This window comes from Vulpes lagopus, chromosome 3, assembly GCF_018345385.1.
Source record: "Vulpes lagopus strain Blue_001 chromosome 3, ASM1834538v1, whole genome shotgun sequence".
Lineage (NCBI taxonomy): Eukaryota > Metazoa > Chordata > Mammalia > Carnivora > Canidae > Vulpes > Vulpes lagopus.
The window spans coordinates 16,685,984-16,709,616 of record NC_054826.1 but is presented as its reverse complement, the minus strand read 5'-3'; the positions used below and the strand labels follow the sequence as shown (position 1 = coordinate 16,709,616).

The 23,633-nt window shown below is 32.2% G+C and overlaps 1 protein-coding gene across 2 annotated transcripts in view; it reads right to left on the bottom strand.

Moving 5' to 3' along the window:
• NIPBL (NIPBL cohesin loading factor) overlaps positions 1–23,633 on the bottom strand; it is a 201,016-nt gene that overhangs the window by 83,868 nt on the left and 93,515 nt on the right. For both annotated transcript variants that reach the window (XM_041750312.1, XM_041750311.1), the window contains exons 5-10: positions 20,231–20,330; positions 19,511–19,662; positions 14,185–14,345; positions 13,153–13,249; positions 9,282–9,908; positions 1,597–3,222 (exon numbers count right to left, since the gene is read on the bottom strand). In XM_041750312.1, the coding sequence (XP_041606246.1) occupies positions 1,597–3,222; positions 9,282–9,908; positions 13,153–13,249; positions 14,185–14,345; positions 19,511–19,662; positions 20,231–20,330 (2,763 nt within the window). The remainder of the gene's footprint in view (positions 1–1,596; positions 3,223–9,281; positions 9,909–13,152; positions 13,250–14,184; positions 14,346–19,510; positions 19,663–20,230; positions 20,331–23,633) is intronic.

Below are 23,633 nucleotides of genomic sequence, written 5' to 3'. Positions count from 1 at the left end.
GCCACTATATTCTAACAACTTCTTTTACATAAACAATTCTGAAGAGATGCATTCAAGTTAATTAATAAAGACTAAAGTCTTAATTTTTTGTTAAGTCTGACAGCTATAATTTAAAATCTGAAAGTTTTACAAAAAAGTACAAATGTTAGTGACAAAGACAATCTTTTTTCATTTTTAAAACATAAAACCAAATAGTGAAAAACTAAATATTTGATAAAGATCAAGTAATAATAAAAAAAGACTGATTATGACAAGTCACTTCTTTGAATACACAGTTCTTAGTAAGTGACACTATGTTCTAATTGAGCTTTTTTTATAGACAAGATACAACATTTTACAAAAATAATAACAACCATTACACCTTTTGGATCTCCTAATACACCACAGTACTATGTAATACAACTTTTTGTGATGATGAAAATGTTCTCTAGCTGTGTTAATAAGGGAGCCACTTGTCACATGTGGCTATTGAGGATATGAATTCTTAATTTTATTTAAACTAATTTCCATTTAAATAGCTAAAGAGGCTAGTGACTATCCTATGGAACAGCATAATTCAAGAGCTTATTTATAAGTAAATATAAATCTAAATTCTTAATGAATCTCTTTCACAGAATGAGAACTTAAAAACCTCTATTGCCTTAAAATCGGTATCTTCATGTATTTATATCACATGGGCTACACAGGTCTTGGTACACACCATCATCAAATTTTATATGTATATATAAAAATTATATATACATGTGTATACATGTAGATACACTTAGATATTTTAAAAGCAATATACAAAGGAACACAAAACTATATTTTCTGCACAAACTGCCACTGTATTTTCAACACTTAAGACTTTTTTCCTGAAATAATTCTACTCAAGTAACCAAAGAATTTAACTCAGCAACCATATAATAAACAAAACAAAAAAACCCAGCCCCAAACCTCACCAACTAGTGATTTAACCTGATTAAAGAGGTTGACTATTCCTTAAGACAAAAAAGGCAAAACTATGCATTTTTTAAATAAAATATCTGTAACTGACCACCTCTCCCACAAAAAGGGAAATAACCTTTCTATAATTTCTAAATTATATAAATTTAAACTATGCATCAACAATTAACTCAGAGATAGGTATGTAAGAAAACAGCACTATGAGACACAATATTCTTAAGAACTTATAACATTGATTTTTGTTTACGATATAGCTTTAGAGATGTTAGAAATTAAAATTCAATTTACTACCTCCTTGTAGAATGAAATATCTCTATAGTCTAAATAGCTTTTTAGAAAGTTGTTACATTTATCCATTCTAATCATTCATTTGATTAATGAGCAACTTTCAAAAATACCTGAAATAACTAAACAACAAAAGAACTTAGCTCTGTGTACCAAAGTAAAAATCATGATTTATAGTGAGTAGTTCAAGTAGGGGTAGAAGACAAAGAATTTTCAAACAACTTTTTATTTATATTGCTGAAAACAATTCACTGTTTTATATAAATGTCATATTTTCCTGTAGCAGTGTTTTTTTTATAAATTTCAATTTTTTAAATCCTTAGTAACCCTAAAACTCAAACAAAAACTAGATAGAAGTATTCTTACCTTTATTTGACTTTGATGGTTTATTCTTGATAGGTTTAAGGGAACTTCTTGATTTATCTTCTCTATCTTTAATAAGTTTCTGAACATCATCCAAAGACAGTTTTTGTAGGACAACTACAGGCTTAGCTCCTTTATTTAGATCTTCAACTAATCCCATTTTTTCTACTTTGTCTTTCTGCTCTCCTTTCATTTCCATTTTCTTTGTCTCCTGAGTAATATTACCATCTTTATCCCTCTTGATTTTTGGAATGACAAAATTTTTCAATGCACCAGACCTGCCCCCCAACAAGTAACTTGGAAATTCTGCCTTATTGTCAGGATGCGTTTTATTACTGTCTACTTTACTCTTATTACCCTCTGTCCTTTTGTCATCTTTACTGTTTGGTGATTTAAAACCAGGCTTATCAGGTCTTGATTTATTTGAATCTCCTTGTTTAACACGAGGACTGTCAGGCCTTGATTTTTGCTCCCCAGAAGATGGTCTTTCCCTTGAGTCCCCTGATTCATGTCTATGTTTTCTTTCTAGTTTATCAGGTTTTGAACCATCAGATTTAATGCCATGTTCATTTCTATTAGAGGATCTCAATGTTTCTGGTCTTCGAACCCTAGACTGATCCCCCCGATGTCGCTCTGATTCACTTCTGTCATCTGATTTTTGTTTACTATCATGGTCGCGTCTTAATGACTCAGAAATAGATCGCCCATCAGGTCTCTGCTTTAAGGCTTCAGCTCGTTCTGATTTTAACCGAGGTGAATCAGATTTAATATCCTGTTTATGTTTAGACACTTCAGGTTTTTTCTCTGTTGATGGCTTTCCAGAATCCCTCCTATTTTCATGTCTATGTTTTGGTGTTTCAGGCCGACCTTCATTTTTTTGCTTTGGAGTTTCAGGTCGGCCCTCACCTTTCTGCTTTGGAGTTTCAGGTCGTCCATCACTCTTCTGTTTTGGGGTTTCAGGGCGCCCATCACTCTTTTGTTTTGGAGTTTCAGGTCGGCTTTCACCCTTTTGTTTTGGGGTTTCGGGTCTTGCCTTTGTTGTTTCTGATTTGCCATTATTTTGTTTGTTGTCATTTGGTTTTATGTCAGACAGTTTATTTTCATTCTGTTTAGGTTCGACTGTGGTGCTCTCATTTTGTTTGGATTCATTTGTTTTGCTCTCATTCTGTTTAGGTTCTTCTGTTTGTGTCTCAATTTTAGTTTCTAACTTACTTTCACTTGATTTTGTCTCCACCAATCTGTTTTCATTTGGTTTAGATTCTGCCAATCTACTTTCATTTTGTTTCGTTTCACTCTTTGAAAGCTCAGAATCAGACTTTTTTTTAGGAGTCTCAGGATGGTTTTCTGGTGTAGCTTTAAGATTTCCAATAATATCTTCCTGAAGAACAGAAATAGGTGCATCATTACATTGTTTGATTTCTTCAGGCTTTTTTATGGAGTCTGAATCCTGAGTTATAGAAGCCTGAGAGTCCACTCTTCCTGCCTGATGAAGATCAATGCTAACCATTAATGCTGGCCTTGACCCATTTCCCGTAGAACCCGTCTCCTGAGAAGCTGGTCTATTACCTCCTGTAGCACCCCCAGCCTCCTGTGGGTAAGAATCTTGTTTTCTTTTTTTCAAAGGCTTATCTGAAATTTAAAGATAAATATTCAGTATCAGTAATAGACATATATTCTTATTTTATTAAAAGCCATATGGACTTTGATATTTAATCCACAATGTTTTTCTAAAATGTGGTGAATGCAAATGTCAATATGCATGTATAAAATAGCAGGCATGAATCACATAATATTTTTAAACCAAGGTTTAAGGAAATATTCATGCTTGCTGTACCTCAATAAATACTAGCGACTATAGTAACAAGAATTTAACAGCATATATGTTGAGTATATAAATAAGCCCAAGAGTATAAAATAAATAGAACTTATCATACATTAAACACAAACATATATTTATGTTTGTATATGTAAATGATAAACCGAATTCTTCACATAAGAATAAGGTAACCAGTTATAAATCACATGTTCTCATTTAAGATCATTTTAACCATCAAACCAAAGACTAAGTGCACCACATCTGCTAAGATACAAAATAGGAAACATAAGCTTTTACAACATGTAAGACAAATATGGAAAAGGATAAAACCCAAAAGAAAATAGAAATCACGCCACTGAAAAAACGTAAATGAGGAGACTAAAGGGAAAAAATAAACCCAGTTTAATAGTTTGTCATTAACCTCTGATCCTGGATTCAAATTCTTCAAGGTATCAACAGCACAAATGGAATTTAAAAGCTAATACACAATTAGAAGTATATTTAAAATAAGGAAACATCAATATTATAAGTATAAAAGTGAGACGCATATAAGGACTTTTTAGATAAATCCTGTCTTAAAAGCCACTTCTACTTAAGAAAAATGCTTTGGTTTTTCAATGCTATGTTCTAAAGATCTATATCTTGGCCTCAGTAAGAAATAATTTATGGTAAACTGAAATGTAAAGACAAAAATACACACAAACACAAATCTACCACCACAATAAAATGTCAAAGTATTTTTAAGTCATGTATTTCTGTGCATGATTCCACTTGACTCAAGAGGCTGGTAGGTCATTTTCTATAAATTGAATCTCTAGTTAGTTCTTGGGAATAGTTATATTATAGCTTAAAGTTCTGTCTGCTTTTAATATTTACTTGCTGAATTGCCTGGCTTTGTTTTGATGGGCATTTTAAATCATTTTTATAGGAGAATCTCTAGATTCCCTTATGATATTCATTAATGTGATATATCATTTAAGAAAAACAAGGTTAAAAGTCAAAATGACCACTGAAAAATAACATCTTATTGTTAGAAAACTAAGTTCGAAAAAACAAAAACCCTTAATGGTAACTGCTTTTATACACCAAAGTTCCATCATTTTGTTTTAAAGTGAGATGCAGCAGTCCATTCTAGCTTAAAATCTAGTAAAATCTTTTACTAAAATTTAACTCAAATATTTGCTAGTAATTTTTTGCAGACATAGGTCATTCTGGTTCTTAGTTATTCAGAAGTCAAGTTTACTGTCATATATGTTCCATTTGTAAAATACATGATATTAATAAAGTATCTTACCATCTACTTTTCCCAGTTAAAACTACGCTGGCAAGAACTTATATGAAACTTTCTGCCTCGATACTTAAGAAAGCGCTCAGAATATTAATTTATGTTTCCTTAATTTTATTTTGTAATGTTTTGCCACACAAAATAATCTTCATATCTTGCCATAGGGCACACCAAATCATTATTATCTCATAAATGGGATGCTTTATCACCTTATACCCTTTAGCCTTTAGGACTAGAATCTAGAAATTGAATAGTATAATCTAGTTGAAGATTTTTATATTTTTCAATGAAACATGCTGTGAAAGCCATTAAAATGGTAACTTAAACACACTTAAAAACCATAATGACATCATAGATCTCAGGCAACTTGAAGATTTCTCTCAAGAAATCTGTGGCTCATTCTTTTATTAATATGAACAATCAGTCTTTCTTCTGAACATTAACATTAAAATATCTTGAAGGCTAAATTTTAAAGGATTACAAAATACCCAAGAGTTTATGTATCATTAACCTCATTTCAATTATCGTTTATCATTAAAATGGAAATTTAGCATAGTTTAACTTCAAAAAAATTGTTATGTTTGATTTAGTTAAACTATAGATGCTGTGATTATTTATAATAAAAATGTATGAAAGTATTTGCACATGAGTAATATATTAAGATTGGGAAAGACCTTGTAATTTTTTCCATTATGCACAATAAATTGCTAAATACAAAATTTTATTTTTTCAACTACTGAAAAGTACATCACCTCTTCTGTAAAACTGGGAAAAATTCCATTACTGCTGCAAGGATTCTTGAATATGTTAAGAGCACGCAGGTCTGATTCACTTGATCTGATTCAGTTCCACCATGAACTTATTCCTGTAAAGTGGCTCTGAATCTGCACATCACTTTTGTCTATCCACTTTTGTTTTTAGTCTTCATTACATCATAACCTTCACCTAATGATGGAAAGCCATCTCTATAAAGATTAATTTCAATATCTGGGACACTGATTATCTTTAAGCGCTCTTCAGCATTGGGTATCACAAGTTTAGCTATCAGAATGCATACAATCTTGAAGAAAATGCATACAGAAAGATACCATCATTTCAAAACCAACAATATTTGTCATCTAAGATGCTGATATGTAAATAAGATCCAGCCGTTAGAGAAATTCTGAACTTGAGTATGCTTATAGGAAAACACTACATCACTTGCTTAAATCTACAAGTGATAACTGAAAACACTTAGAACACAATTATACACATAGTAGCCAATTATGAAAAATGAAAACATCCCACCCCTAAACCGTAGTATAAACTAAGTGGCTAACTGTCCTATTTCCATCTAGTCTCCTATATCAAATGACAATAGATCATTTATGTTTTATAAGGGTTATAGTGTAAGAATACTGTAAAATTATAAAAGACATTAGTAGCTAGGCTAGGCCATTCCTCATACTTACTAACTTGGAAAGTGGACCTTGGGAAAAGATGAAATAGGCAAAGATGACAAAGAAACCCCCTCTTTGACAAAAGAAAGCAGGAATTTTCAGCACATGAAGGATATTAATGTCTACAATAGGTCATCCCGGAAGCAAAGATGAACAGCCTTTAAAATTAATTTATGTAATTAGACACTGAAAATATGAGCAAAAGATTGAGCAAAAAGGTCCTTTAAGAATATTATAAAATAGTAGGTTACAGAGAGTTAACCTATCAGTGTGTATAAAACTATCCAAAGAAGGGAGAACAGGCCAAGGGACATAAATACGTAGCAGCCAGAAAAGTGTCCTCTATGTGTGGAACAGAGGTACGTTACGTCCTGCCACAGCCTAGGTAAAATATTTCTTTTTTTTTTTTTTTTGGTAAAATATTTCTTAAGAGTACTCTATCCCTTTTCTTGAACTCCATTTGATCAAACAACCATGTGTGTTAAACTTTCTAATCTTATTTACAAGGCATAGTTTTTTTCATTTCTGGTCTATTGAAAGGAATGCTTCTCTCATTACAAATGAATATAATGGAAAACAAGATCAGAACCTAGAACAGAACTCTCAGTAAAATAAGTAGTCTTTTTTGTTCCTTACCACCATCAATACAATAGTTACAAAGTTCTCAGTGCCATACCGTAGAATGCAGTAAATATCAATTTCACAATTTAGTCCTAAAATGCAGTGGTAACTAGTAATAAACTCATTTCAAAGAAATATTTCATTTCTCAAGGGCTGACTATAAAATTACCACTTCAGAAAATGTTGTGTTTACTTATGATCCTACCTACAGTCTTAGAGCAACATACCAGACCCTTATTCTTTCCAAAATCTCAAGATAACTGCTTATGTATAAAACACTATCCCATCACACAGTGCAGAAACTGAATACAAAATGAGGTTCAAATCACAGGTATTAGGTGGCACCTAAATTCCAATAAAGCCACAAAATAATGGAAGACACCAAATAATGGGAGCATGGCTTTCAGCAAACAAGTCAGAAATGACAGCACTAGTATGAGGTTGGCAAAATCAACATACCCAATTTGGGAAAATACACATACTAACTCATCTAAAACAAACTACAAATTAGGTAGTTTCAATGAACATCCATTGCTTTAATCGTTATAGCACCAGATACCTCTGTAGGTCAACTTACAGAGTTCAAAATTGTAAGTCCTTTCTGCTCACTCAACTTCAATTAACCTTTGTTATGGCCACACTATCATAGATTACAGAGAAAACTGATTAAATAATTAAAAGTAAAATATACATTACAAATTTCTGAATGAACAGTATGCTGTTTGCTGAATTTATTTCACCTCACAAAAGTTAGTAGTCTAAAATAAGTTTGCTATTATGCAATTAGCCGTATTTACTATCCTTATTTTCACTCAGTTTTTAAAACTTCAACAGATTGATACAATAAAAGTTCAGGAAAGTAAAAAAAAAAAAAAAAGAAAGAAAAGAAAAGAAAAGAAAGAAAAGAAAAGAAAAGAAAAGAAAGAAAAAGAAAGGAAAAGTTCATTATTTCTTGTTTCTGTTCCTATTATTAAAAAATAGTTTAAAGAATTAAGCTCCTTTTTGAGAACATAATTTCCCAAAACAGATTAAAACATCATGTAAAAATTCATTTATCAAAGCAACTAATATTTATCAGTCAAGAAACTACAATTTTATGTTTCTTGCATAACTGTCAGAGAATTCAGGGATTTGGGATTAATACTTTCAAGAGAAGTTAAGTAATGCTGCTTTCTTCATTTGCCAGGCATATACTTTTACAAGAGGTTAGAGGAGGAGATACATTTTGGAATTCATATAGTTATTGTTTCCTGAACTCCACATTACCAAAACAAAGAATAAACAACACTGTATATAATCCTTATCATCAATAGTTTGGCAATTAAAAAAAAAAATTCGGTTCCCTAGCTCTTAAAATAAACACTTCTGACAGTCTCTTTTGCACCAATCTGTGATCTAGGCACTTAGCAAACATCAAAGTTCAACAATTACTAAATAATGTCTATTTTTTCAGTAATGTTAAAAAGACCCATAATGATAGGAAATACAAATCTCCAGCATGTTTCTTAGCCTAGAAACACAATTATCTACAAATGATCCTATCACATAATTAACAAGATCATATATAAAAAGGAGTTCTACCCAACATTAAGAAGTTTCATTTTAAAAAGGAAATATGATTACTATATATCAACCCAGAATTTTGACTATGAAATTAAAGCATAAAGTATGCTTTGGTTTGGGTAGTCAAAAGTGTATATGAATCTGTTAAGACATCAAATCCGTAAAATCCATAAATTATTACATAATTTCAACCACAGATTCATCAATCTATCAAAAATTTCAAGAGTTTTATATATAGTATACACCAAATAATCAAGAATTTAATAGGGACTTACTTTCGATTACAAATTTTTATAAAGCACAAAAAAAGCCCATAAATTCATAGAATGGGTGTCTTGAAAGTACACCCTACTCATACTCATCCTACTTAAAACTCAACACTACTCAGATAAAAGGGAACACTTTAATCACCAACAAAAGATCCTTGAGGCTTAAGGTTTGCTACTTAATATTAATTTAAAATTCTTTCTGTAATTTTTTTTACTAAAAAACCAAACCCAAGTTTTATTATTAAGAGATGGTAGGACTGGAAACAAAGTGAAAAATCTAACTAAATAAACATACACACAAACTTTTCTTAAATGTACTGATTCAAATAATTCTATAGTGGTTACCCTTGTTTTGACAGAAATAAGGTGAAGATGCAAAACTATACTAACATAACTTCTGGAAAATAAATGTGATAGAAACACTAATGTTCATTTGAGTAGACAAGCACAGGTAATATCACTTGATAATAGGTGACAGACCAGTGATACATAACTACCAAATCTCAAATAGTTGTTTCAGATTTAAAAAATGAAATCAACTTCTGCGGTATGAGCATTAGCAAGAAAAATAACTGAGAGACATAATGAATTCCAAAATATAATAATAATAAAAAGGAGTAACTAAAAAAGCCTTTTTTACAGTATAATTACATATCTGCCCAGAGTATGAAGGGATAGTAATGAGATTATTTTACCTTTGTCTTGAACTTCTTTTGAAAAGCGCTCCCTTTCAATAGCTGATTCTCTCTCTATCCGCTCAATTTCAGCTAATGCATCCAATTCCACTTCATCATATATAGGTCCCTGTTGTGATACCTGCTGCTGATTCTGTACCACAGAAGTCTGGGGCTGTTTTGTAGCAATTGAAGTGTTCTGTTGTAAAACAGGCACTTGATTTGCTGGAAGGAATGCTGTTTGTTCTTGCTGCGACAAACACTGAGCAGCATTTAGTGGGCGGTTTACATCCTGTGGAGTAATGGGTGTTTTTGAAGTCTGTCCTGGGTACTGCACATTAAAAGGAATATCATTTTCTGAAACATTGCTATTTTCCATACCAGAAAGCATATCCTCTTGCTGGTCCATGTCTGAAGACCTTACACGAGAAAGTCTTAATGTAAGTTTAGTAGAGTCCTTGGATGGAGAACTAATGATATCATACATTGCAGCTTTCTCACTCTGGTCTTTTTCATCCTTGCCTAATTTCATCTTCTTTTGCTTCTTTTGTTTTCTTTCTGGAGAATCTAGCAAGATGTCTGGTGGAACATCTCGAGGTGATGAACAAGGTAGAGGCTGAGACTGAAGGATTAAAGGTGGTCTTGATCCTGGAAAAGCAATTCAACAGGAATGAACAACTGTGCTAGTTTTATATTTTCTTACACTGTGATAGAAACATTAAACAAGTGCAATATAGGAACGCTAGAAAAAATACCAGGAAATTATCCAATTTGGCAACTTATTTACAAAATACAAAAAGCAAGCCTAAGAGCTTGTCCCCTATGGTATTTGAGCTTCCTCGTAGATGATCCAGGTTTAAGCTGAAGTATGAATATTCCATCTTCCAGACCAGTATTATGGCATTTCTATTTTTGTTCCTATAAAATATACTTAGCCTGAAAACAGCAAAGGAGTTAACTGTTTCTAAAGATGATATAACACAAATATTTTGGGCAAATATTCTCATTCTTTCACTTATTATCTAAGGAAACTGACAAGTCTAAAGTAAGGATAAGTCTGTCAAATTATAAAATAACAAATTAATCCTATTACACTATCATGAATATTTACCAGTAAAGAAAGTGGAAACAATTATAATCTTTTGGAACTTCACTTACTTCACGAACTGGTGGTAAAATATTGATTTATACCTTTATGTGGTGTTCTCTTTCTCCCTCCACTTAACATCATTCACATACTCTCTTCAGCTTGCTAATCCTCCTTCTATTAGAAAAATATGCAAGTCCAGCAAATTTCAAGGCTCAATAAAATATCTTCAGCCCAGATCCCATTAATTTAACAAATGCTATATGATACAAAGAAGCAGGAAAATAAGCTAATCAAATGGAAAAATTCTCCTACTTAAAAAGCTTTTAAATGAGAAAAAAATTCATTGATACGCTTCAGAAATGAGTATAATTGTTACATTTCTTATCATTAGATTATAACAAGTTTAAAAACCCATAGGAAATTATAAAAACCAGGATGAAAAGTGCTTTATAGAAAAAACTTAAACCTAGACTTGTCTTAAATTAACATTTCAGTGTTTAAATATAATATGTATGATTTTTTCCATGATACATATTTGCCCTTTCAATTAGCAATGTTAATATATTTAAAGTATGATATATAAAAATATAACTTTTTAGAGAACATATCTATTAGAATGAGATAAAGATGCAACTGGAGCAATTTACTAAAAATGTTAGTTTGAAATTATATCAATAGATAGTGGTTTTAGACAAGTTTATACGGGATGTTAAAAAGAAACGAAACTAACATTTTTTGGGCCATTTATTTTGTGTTATAGCTTGTGCAAGGTGCTTCGCACATCAATTCATTTAAATAATTTACAACAACCTTGATTTGTAACATTATCACTATTCTGCAGAAAGGAACATGAAGCTTGTAGAGGTTAAACCTGCTGAAGGTGATATAGCTAGCAAACCTGAAAAATTTAAACCTAGATTTTTTTAACATCTGAATTATAATACACCATATTGCCTTTGTATTTAAAATTTAAGTGACAAATTATATATATTTTAGAACAAACAATTCCAACAATTCATCTAAAAATCAAATTGGACTCACAATGCATTCAGCCTTCAAAACAAGTTGGAAAACAACCTCGTGAACAGAAGTAAAGGTTTCTAATGAACAATGTGTTCATGAAGTTGTTTTGAAGTTTTTTTCTATCTAAAGTTATCCATTCCATCCATCCATCCTCAAGAGTTTGAGGAAAAATAGGCTGATTATCTAGATCAACCAGCTATCCCACTGTTACTCCTCCCTGGCAGTCTGAATAATTTCTCACCCTAACAATACTTGTGAGGTATGTACCTAACTTTGATGCCTAACCTACAAATAGAGTTATTCTGAAAGTTGCTCTCTCTTTCATAAGCTGGGTTATTTTTATCCCTGAAAATTCATAGAATTATAGAATAAGAATGGCTCATAAAAGTTCAACTTTCACCTCAGGAAAAATGTGTTCCAACTCTGTGATCAGAGACAATCTGTGAAAAAAATACCTTTATGATAAGAAGCACACCAGACCATGATTTATCAGGCTAGAATTAGAAATTCTTATGGATAGAGAAAGTTTACTATCAGCTATATTGCATTAATTAAGCTAATTCTTTAACATGGAATATAATACTCTTTCCCAATAACTTTGGTAATTCAAATTATCACACTTTAATTTTAAGTACTTCTAAAAAAAGCCCAAACTTGGACTTAAATTCACAATTTTATGAATCTAGTATACACAAAAGTCCATACAAGATTCTTTGGGAATTTGAAGATAAAATTCACGCCCACAAGATAGTATAGGATAAGTTATTAGAAAAAATATAAAATGGTTTGAGAAGATTAGAGAAGGGTCCATGGAAGATCACCCATTTAACTTAGAACTTGAAAAGATAGGATTTTTAATAAAAAGAAATGAAAGTCTGTGTAAAAGATTTAGAGAAGTAGTATAGAATAGGCCTCATTTTGACAAGTGACTACATGACAGGTAAGAGACAACTTTATGATGATTCAGGACTGGAATGGCATTAATAGAAATAGGAATGGCAAAAAGAACAGTGAGAACAATTTTGAAAATGAATTTGAAATACCAGCTAGACATGAGGAAATTGTCTGGAAACAAAAAAATGTAACTTGGGACACAGGACTACAGCCAAAGACATTGATTTGGCAACTCTATTCATGAAAGTAATCAATGCTGTTACTAAAACTGAGTAAAACAGCCAAGGAAAAAAGTACAACAGGAGATTAAAAAGTCTGATGACAGAAATCTTGAGGAATGAAAGGACAGAAGAACTAATGAAAAACAATAAAAGAAATGAGGAAAACTGGTGGAACTGATATGAAATAAGTTTTTTTGGGAAGGTGGAGGATGGGGAAAGTAGATCAAATTTCAAATGTTGAAGAGAAGGCTGTGTTTTGAAAAGATCATTGGATTTATCAGTGAGGACGATACTATAAACGTTTGAAAACACTATCAATTTATAGGGAGAATTACAGGTTTGTTTCTTTCCTACAATAAATGAAAAACAATAAAGAATAGTTTTTGGTATCTGCAACTAAGAAGTTTGAGCTCTTTACTCAACTTGAAATATGAAATGCTAGGGGCACCCGGGTGACTCAAGTTACTTAAGCGTCGGACTCTTGGTTTCAGCTCAGGCCATGATCTCAAGGTTGTGAGACTGAGCCCTGTGTTTGGCTCTGCACTGGGTGAGGAATCTGCTTAAGATTCTCTCTCCCCACCACACCCTCTACAACTAAAAAAAAAAAAAAAAAAAAAAAAAAAGGAATATGAAATGCTGAAGGAAATTTTAGTTATAACAATACCTTTAGGAGTTCCATCACTTCCAGCAGGGGAGCATACTGGTTGTGGAGACCTCAAAGGAAAAGATGCAGCATTCCTCATTGTTGAAGAATCTCCATCCTAAGAATAGAGTGTAAAATTTATACCTAAGTGATAGGAGAGGCTTTAGAGAAGTTTTAAATGACCAATAAAAGACATAAACTACTGACAGGTAAAGTGTTGGTATTCAAAAGCATAATTCTTCTGCACTTTCCTGTTTTCTTCATGGTAAATCTTAGAAGAACTGAAATTGTATCCAAAAGAATCAACAGCCTATGCATGGCAATGAATAAGAAAACTGGTATTACTACTATGCTCCATTTTTGTTTACTGTTTTCTACAAAAGGAGCTGTGAACACCCTCCCAGGCTATAAATGCCTAGAGGGCAGAGTTCACGGTTATCTTTGTTATCCTTATACACATGTAACTTATCTGATAACACCAGCAAACCAATAACATATAACTTATTTGATAATACCACAAAAATCAATTCTAGCATGTGGAATATCTTAAAACACCAAAGTAACCTTAAATTTCAGAGAATAAAGTTTTGTCCATGTCTTAGAGAGAAAAAGAGCTAAGTGCTAATAAATAAAGGTTCATTATTTAAAAGAACATTTTTGCATAAAGAACTATTTAAAAATGAAACTACATTTTGTTAAGAACCAAAACTTCTACACCAAGGACTGGCAAACTTTTTCTGTAGAGGGACAGATAATAAATATTTAGGCTTTGTGGGCCACATACAGTTTCTGTCACTCACTATTCTTTGTTGTTGTTGTTTAAAATGTAAAAGCCATTCTTATTTGTAGGTCATACTATTGGCCAGTTTACCAACCTTACTCTAGTCTATGCTCTGTGGGTATAGACCACATTGTTCATAGACAGATTCTCAGACCTAGTATAAATCTTGATATATAGTAGATACAATTTAAACTGTGAGATCAAAATGCTAGGTTATGAAACAAATATCAGGACTATTTTATTACCTCAACGATAACTAATATATTACATACGTCACTACTTAGCCTGTGCACCATGTGTAGGTAGTCGTCACTTGAGCCATGTCTAGGATTATCAGCATGATGATTAGCTGAATTGCCAGACAACGGACCAGAAACTTTATTATCATGTATGTTTCTCAAACCACCTGCAACAATGGGACTTGATACTGATGCTGAAATTAATAAGAATAAAAACAAAAAAGCTTTATAAAAATAAACTGTTAAAATTCTTAGAGAATAACTGTTCACAAAATATTTTAAACATACATAAATTACAGAAAACAATATAATGAGCACTCATGTACTACCTAGAGCTTGATCAGCTCTTAACACTATGCCACATGTCATTCAGATCCATTTTTGAAAAGAAGTAAAAAATCAGATAAGGCTGAAGCTCTTCTTATATCTGCATATTCCTCTCCTGTTTCCTTTCCTTTACTCCATAAAAGTAACCACTATATTGAATTCACAGCTCACTTCATGAATATCTTTATGCCTTTACTATAAATGAATATATTCCTAAATAATACAGAGCACTATTTCACATAAACTTTACATAAATGGTATGCTATACATATGTCCTTCTATAATTTCCTTTTTATTTCATTATGTTGAAATTTATCCATCTTTATATATGTAGTGTTAAATTCACACATTTTATTTTTATTTTTTAAATGTTTCTTTTTGTTTTGTTTTGTTTTTTATTTATTGAGAGAGAGAGAGAGAGAGAGAGAGAGAGAGAGAGAGAGAGGCAGACACAGGCAGAGGGAGAAGCAGGCTCCACGCACAGAGCCCGATGTGGGACTAGATCCCGGGTTTCCAGGATCACACCCTGGGGGCTGACGGTGGCGCTAAACCGCTAAGCCATCGGGGCTGCCCAAATTCACACATTTTAAATAGATACATATATTCTGCTGTATATTGTATACAATATCCCATTCTTATATTCAATGTTTAGATTGATTCAGTAATTTTGTTGTTATAAACAGTGCATATTTTTGTACATGTATACATGTACCTGTATTGTACATTCTTGGACATGACTTTTTAAAAAAATGTGTGTAGGAGTGAAACTTTTGGATATGCCCATTTTTACTTTTATTTGACAGAAAGAGAATGAGAGAGCACAGGCAGGAGGAATAGTAGAGGGAGAGTGAGAAGCAGGCTCCTCACTGAGCAGGGAGCCCCATGTTACCCTATGATCATGACTTGAGCTGAAGGCAGACACATAACGAACTGAGCCACCAAGATGCTCCCAGATATGCCCATTTTTAAGCCAGTAAATAGTAACAAATAGCTTTCCAAATTACTTATGTCCATTTGTATTCCACTGGTAGTACATGAGAGTTCCTATTGCTCTATATTCTTGTCAACAATGTTTGTCAACCTGAGAATGGAAAAGGTCCCTGATTGTCATTTTAATTTTTGCATTTCCTTGATTAATAGTGAGGCCAAGCATCTTTTCATACTGGCCATACTGTATACTGGCCATTCAAAATTCCCACCTTAACATAAAAATAATGAAAAGATAGGCTTCCACATTTTCTTTTTAAAATTTTAGTTTTGTTTTTTTCCACACTTAGGTCTTTAATCCATCTTATCTTTCTGTATAGTTGAGATAAAAAATTCAGTTTTACATTTTTCCATATAGATAACTGTCTTAGCAAAATTTATTACAGAAAAACCAGTTTTTGCCCATTAAGATCTAATACCATATGTGTCAAGTTTCCATTTGTTCATGAGTATGTTCCTAAGGCCTTTACCAAATTCCACTTCACCATATTTTACTCTTCCACAGACCAGTAATATTACAGTAAATCTTGGTAACTGTTAGATTGAGCTACATCTCATTCCACTTCAAATTATCCTGCTATTCTTGGACTTTCATTCTTCCATATGAATTTTTAGAAGATGCTTAAGTTACACAAAACCCTGCTTGGGATTTTTATTGATATTGTATCAAATTTACAGATTTGGAGCAAATTCTTAATCTTTACCCTATTGAATCTTTCCATTTACGAAGAGGCATAATTTCCTTTTCTTAGGTTTCTTTTATCTCTTTCAAAAGTTATGATTTTCTCCACAAAAGTCTTATACATGTTAACTTTTTAAAGATTTATTTATTTATTTTAGAGAAAGAGACAGCATAAGTTGGAGGAGCAGAAAGAAAAGGAGAGAGAGAGAATCTCAAGCAGACTCCCTGTTAAGTGCAGAATCCCAGGTGGGGCTCAATCCCATAACACCAAAATCACAACCTGAGCCAAAACCAATTGTGTGCCACCCAGGTGCCATTACCTTGCTAAATTTACTCATAGGTATCTTACGGTTTTCGTTGAAATTGTTGATGGTATTTAAAAAGATTATACTTCAAATTACTTATTTTAGGTGTATAAAAATGCAACTAAATTTCATTATAATGATCTTGTACCCAGTAACGGATACTTTTTTGATTCTATTATCTCATATGTTGCTTCTCTTAGATTTTCTATGAAGACAATCATATCACCTAAAAACTGACACTTTCATTCCTTCCTTACCAATAATTATTTATTTTTATGCTTATCTTCTTGTATTAATTAAGACATCTACTACCACACTAAGTGATGATTATAGACTCTCATGTCCTATCCTTGACTTCAAGAGGAATGTTTCTAACTTTTTACCCCAGATAGATAGGCTTTATCACAGAAGGATTATACCACTCTATTCCTATTCAGTAAAAAGCTTTTTTTAATTTTTAAATAAAGATTTTTACTTATTTATTCAGACACACAGAGAGAGGCAGAGACATAGGCAGAGGGAGAACACATAGGTGTAGGGGATTGATGTGGAACTCAATCCCAGGACCCCAAGATCATGCCGTTGACCTGAAGGCAGATGCTCAACCACTGAGCCACCCGGGTATCCCAAAAGCTTTTAAATCATAAATAAAAGCTGAATTTTTTGAATGCTCTTTTGGCACCTATTAAAAGGCACACAGGATTCTTAACCTCTTACTTTGTGTTAATTATCTAATATTAATCCATGTATTCCTGATAATACATACAGTTTTATAATACAGGCTGCTGTCAATCAGTACTGCTAATTTGGTTTGGTAGGGATTTATTTAGAGATTTTGTTTCTATTTTCATGGATGTTGACAGGTCTATAATTTTCCTTTCTCATACTTTTCCTCATTACACCTGATTTTGGTATTCAGATTATTATCTAATTATATAGAATGAACTGGGAAAATGTTGACATTTTTCTTTTGTCTGGAATATTTGAAGAGTAGAGTATCTCTCTTTTAAATACTTGGTAGAACTTACAGATAAAATTGAGTTTTATTCCCTTCCATCTCTTTAAGAGAAAATTTGAACTACTAAAGGCTGCATATACATTTTGAATTATGACAGGTATTTTCAAAATGCTCTCTAAAAAGATTGTACCAATTTATATCCCTATAAAGAAACGTAGGAAATTCAAATTTCCCTGCACATTTGTTGATGCTGGGTATCACATAACTAAAAAATATTTACTAAGCGGTTGACACAGAATTTTATTTCATTTTAATTTTGATTTCCATCTCTAATTAGATCATGTTCTGAAGAGAAAAAAAAACATGAAAGATATATTTGGGACAATGGTGAAAACTGAATACAGACTGCATAATAAATGACAGTACAGAACTATTCTTAATTTTCTTAGAGGTGAATTATTACATTTGGTGTTTATATAATTTTTTTCTTCTTAGCAGATGTATTGAATGGCAAAGACTTATGATGCCTGTTGATGAAAGAGTTCACTGTGCTCATCTTTCAACTTTTCTGCACAGCTAAAATTTTTATAACATAAGGTTGAAAAAAATGTTTTAAATGTTATCTTCCACATACTCTAAATTTCCATATATATTTGCCTTATTTCTGGATTCTTTTCTGTCCCACTTACTATCCCATTTGTTCCTTACCACACTACATTTTCTTATTTATGATAACCTTAATATCTAGGTGGGGCTAATCCCTGAATAACATTTTTAGTTTCTCAAATACCTGAGAATTTCCAAGAAATGAGTCATTACTGAAAAGGCAGATGCTCAAACTAATATTTCTCTTTTGATTTTGTGATTTCAATTTTTCTTTTGAAAAAGCCGGGTTTATCTTGTTTAAAAAACAAGAGTAATCAAAGCAAAAGTTTATGTTCTTTCCTACATATATGAATGTGTATGTGGATATTTCTGTAAAGAACAAATGGGTCCTTCTTATAACATTTTCCTTTCACTACAGTTAAAATGTTCCTCATACTTTTGTGTGCCAGAGTATACTAGTATTTCACAAGTATCAAGAAGCTACAAAATATATGCATACTCATGTTCAGCATTCAAGCTAAATTCTGTAATTTTGGAACTATCTATTCCAAATGTGTGATCTGCCTCCTAGTTTTCCCTTAAATTAGTGTATAAAATAGTCTTAACCTAGTATTTCATTATCTAGAAGTTTGCTGTTTTGATCAATGCCTAAATTAAAGGTTTGTAAGTTACAAAGTTTATAAAGGATGTTTGACTCCATGCATAATAGAAAAGAAGAATATATACAGGAACTTATAATTGATTGCAAATGTTGAAAATTGCTGTTAATTACAGGGGACAAAACACAGATAGATATTTGTTATATTTCCTTTTGTACTTTTTAAAATTTCTCAAAAGAAAAAGGATATGCTTTTTCTTCTTTTTAAAGATTTTATTTATAGGCAGAGGGAGAAGCAGGCTCCCTGCAGGGAGCCTAAAGCGGGACTCAATCCCAGGACCCCAGAATCATGACCTGAGCCGATGGGAGACGCTCAATCACTGAGCCACCCTGGTGCTCCCCTCCCCTTTTTTTTTTTTTTTAACTTTTAGGTATATACTTTATTTATACTACTAATAAAAACTTATTTAGAAGCCATGACATAGTCCCAAAGCAATATAACCTTAAAAAGACATATTATCAACTAATTTCAATTGAAAACTAGTAATCTAATTCCAGAAATTTTTGCATCTAAGATTATTTTTTCTACCAGCACTGTATTTACTTCATAGTAAAATTTTCACACTATTTATACGTTAGCAATTAAAACATAATTCTTTTTTGGCTTAGTGCTATGTAAGAAGAAAGCCCAATTAAGAAAAGAAATTCCTAATTTCATAACTATAATATATTCCATTGTATAATAACCTAATAGGACTCAATAAAGAATCATATGACAGGGATCCTTTTACCTACCAAATGATGAATTTCAGGATAGTCTTTTAGTTTGTATTTTAAAAAATCATAAAAAGAAAAAAAAATTACAGGCATTCCCTATAAATAATCAACTTTCTTACCTTGCTGCATCTGGGGATGTGTTGTGTAACTTGAAGGATGGGAATATGGCATGTATCCTGCAGGGCTTTGTGGGGCATATGGACTAGGCACTGGGCTATTTTGTTGTGGCATAAATCTGTTCCCAGAGCTTGTCTGTGGTGGCACAAACCGGCTAAAACCCAAAATCCAAATAAACAATATCAGGAAATGAAATAAATATGCTACTCTTTGAGATTTCACAGTCATAAAATTCTCCAAGCTCTGATCTGTATAAAACAAAATCTATATGCACAGTAAATTTTGAAAAATAGAGAATTTAAAAATTATTTATGGTTCATAAACTAAGGGTTACATTAAATAATTTGTAAAAACAAAACAAGTAATTCATTTTTACTTGCATATAAGTATCTATTTGTTTAAGATAATATAGTCATGCTCCTTTATCAATTAAATTGTCCTTTATAAATATTCTTATTTATCTCAAACACATTATTTTAACACATCTTTTGTCTGTGTAAAATTAAGTCACAAAGATGGTAGTTAATGCAATTAGTATATTAGAACATTATTGAATCTAACATTTTAAGACAAATGTTCATGTGAATTACTATTTAAGGCTAAGCATTTCAACTTTTCAATTACATATAATTCACCATTACCTAAAGATATAAATACAGTGTACATCCACAAGCATATTTATTACAGAAAATAGTACTTCATAAAATGATGCATGTTATTACCTGGAGGGGCTATGTGAGATAGTGGTTTGTTGATAATTGGAAGATGCAGGACTACTGTGCATGGAATTCTGAGAAAGTTTATACTGAGACATCATCATTCCTACATAAAAGTGGAAAACATGTTATTTTAATAGTAAAATATCCTTTAAATAATTTATAGTAATGGCTCTATCATAAATATTTCAAAAGTTCTTTCCTTTTTTTGACCCACATATTCATTTTGAAGAGCAAAACAGAGAAGCTAAGTATCAAGTACAACCAATGTTACCAAAACATCCTTTTACTATATAACTAATCCAGGACCAGAGATAGAGATTTAAAAAAAAAAAAAAAAAAAAAGGTACTTGTTTACTTAATGTCCTGTCATTTAGCCTTATAACTAAAAAGAACCTTTAGAAATCACTTTATGTGACCTCTGACCAAATACCAAATACTAGACAATTCCTCCTACAATAGGTCCTTGGGTGGTTTTTCCATTATATGGAATACTTTATTACAGACATCTCCAGTCTTTAGAAGCTTCATTTCACAACACCATTTGTTTCACTGTGATTCAGATCTCAGTTTTAAAATACTATTTTACTGAAGAGCCCAAAGTATGAGTTGCTGTGATTTCCATATTGATGTTTTGATGTGAAACAGAATGCTCCGATTCTTTCTTCCACAATAATTCTTTGCCACATAGTAAGGATTAAATGAATATTTGATTAAAAAATGAAAGTGTGAGGATAGCTTTCAGATTCTCATATTTCTTTTCAAGCTAGACACTGTCCCTTCAATTATTACACAAATGGCATTTTGTTATACAGGAGATGCGGAAAAATTCAGTTATTTAGACATTTTAAAATAAAAAATAAAATCTATGATTAACCCCGAACTTTCTTATGATACCAATGATATGATATTCTTTCTTATGATAGCCAATCTTTTGGGGAGCTATAAGTATCACATTATATTCCCAAATTCCATTTCCTACTAACTGATATGAAAAGTGCCTTTCACAGCCAAAGAAACAGTCAACAAAACTAAAAGACAACCTACAGAATGGGAGAAGATATTTGCAAATGACCTATCAGATAAAGGGCTAGTATCCAAGGTCTATAAAGAGCTTATTACACTCAACAGCAAAGAAACAAACAATCCAATCATGAAAAGGGCAAAAGACATGAACAGAAATCTCACAGACGAAGACATAGACATGGCCAACAAGCACATGAGAAAATGCTCCGCATCACTGGCCATCATGGAAATAGAAATCAAAACCACAATGAGATACCACCTCACATCAATGAGAATGGGGAAAATAAGACAGGAAACAACAAATGTTGGAGAGGATGTGGAGAAAGGGGAACCCTCTTGCACTGTTGGTGGGAATGTGAACTGGTACAGCCACTCTGGAAAACTGTGTGGAGGTTCCTCAAAGAGTTAAAAATAGATCTGCCCTATGACCCAGCAATTGCACCCCAAAGATACAGATGCAGTGAAACGCCGGGACACCTGCACCCCGATATTTATAGCAGCAATGTCCACAATAGCCCAACTGTGAAAGGAGCCTTGGTGTCCATCGAAAGATGAATGGATAAAGAAGATGTGGTCTATGTATATAATGGAATATTACTCAACCATTAGAAATGACAAATACCCACCATTTGCTTCGACGTGGAGGGACCTGGAGGGTATTATGCTGAGTAAAATAAGTCAATTGGAAAAGGACAAACATTATATGGTCTCATTCATTTGGGGAATATAAAAATTAGTGAAAGGGAATAAAGGCAAATGGAGAGAAAATGAGTGAAAATATCAGTGAGGGTGATAAAACATGAGAGACACCTAACCCTGGGAAATGAACAAGGGGTAGTGGAAGGAGAGGTGGGCGGGGGGGATGGGGTGACTGGGTGATGGGCACTGAGGGGGCACTTGGCAGGATGAGCACTGGTTGTTATGGTATATGTTGGCAAATTGAACTCCAAAAAAAAAAAAGAGTGCCTTTCACCAAGAACATTCAAACAGAAGTTAAATGCCCATTTGCCAGGAATACTGAAGAATGGGACTCTAGCCCTAAAACAGTAGCTGAATGAGATGAAGGCTCAAAATCACCCCAGAATCTACCACTAGCAGTGTGTTTTCTTTTATATGAAGTCTGAACTAACTTCTGAGCTTTCTGTTCCCACTCCAATTTGGTACTAAGTGTGTTCCATAGCTTAATAATTTAATTACTAAAAAAATAAATAATTTAATTACTATAATTATTTTGGTTATTATTATTATTTTTTTTTTTTGAGGGAGAGCAATTCTCTATGAGATGAGAGCTAAAAAATATTTGGGACAAGCTGGAATTACTAGTTTGACAGCAATGGCTTTATTAAAAAAAAAAGAAGAAGGCAAATGAAATTTCTAAAAGTCCTTTCTGATTATTTCAAAGTTCCAAAGAATTAAAATAAAGTGATTTGCATATTATTAAATTGGCTTCATATGTGTGACTCCCATTTACATTTAGCAAACAAGAATCACTTTTTAAAATTTTAAGCCGACTATCACCAGGGAAATGCTTAGGAAAAAAAATCATAATATGCATTAAATCAATTCATTTTTTAATGCTAAGTTTATGTTTTCACAAAATATGATATGGAGAAATCAATATTTTTGAGTAAAATATAACCGCATGTAGTATAAATTACAAAATGTGTGACTGAAAGATGAAAACTCAGTTTTTAACTAGAATGATTTAGTACCCAAATTAAGTATTTTAAAATGTTACATAATGTAGTTTAAATAGCTTTGGAAGACTTCTTTTATTCAATTTTATATCTATTCACATTATCTTAAACTTAATGTTCCTATCCTGTAAGTTTTTCTTCCAATCAATGATCTCTCCGTAATTTCTTTCATTGCAACATTCTTTCAGAGCATTTTAATTCTAAATTTACTTTCACTATGCCTATCTGTCTCCTCCTACAGCAACCTAGCTTGTTGGTTCTGGTACACAGATAGTGTAGTCCTGCAGATCTGCCTTCAATTTGATGAAAGGGGAATTTGGGCAGAGGCATTTCTACAGATGCAATTTAGGGAATGGATAGTAACTATACAACTATTTTAAAAAAAACAGCTCACAGAGACATTTACAAAATTAACAAATACTAGTTTAAAAAAATAAGTCAAAACTAGGAGATGGAGTGGAGGGCTTCATGGAGGTATTGTCAATAAAATTGACAATATTCTTGAATACAATTCATCAGTTAACTAAGTCGGACCTTCTGAGTTGTCTAACCTCTTCCCTTCTGACTATTTTAATTTTGAGAGGCAAATAAGTACCTGGGCTTGTCAGATTTAGTAAAGATGTTCATGGGTACTCCTTGACTACATAAAAATTTTATCTATGTTGAATATCATACTCTTCTGCTTT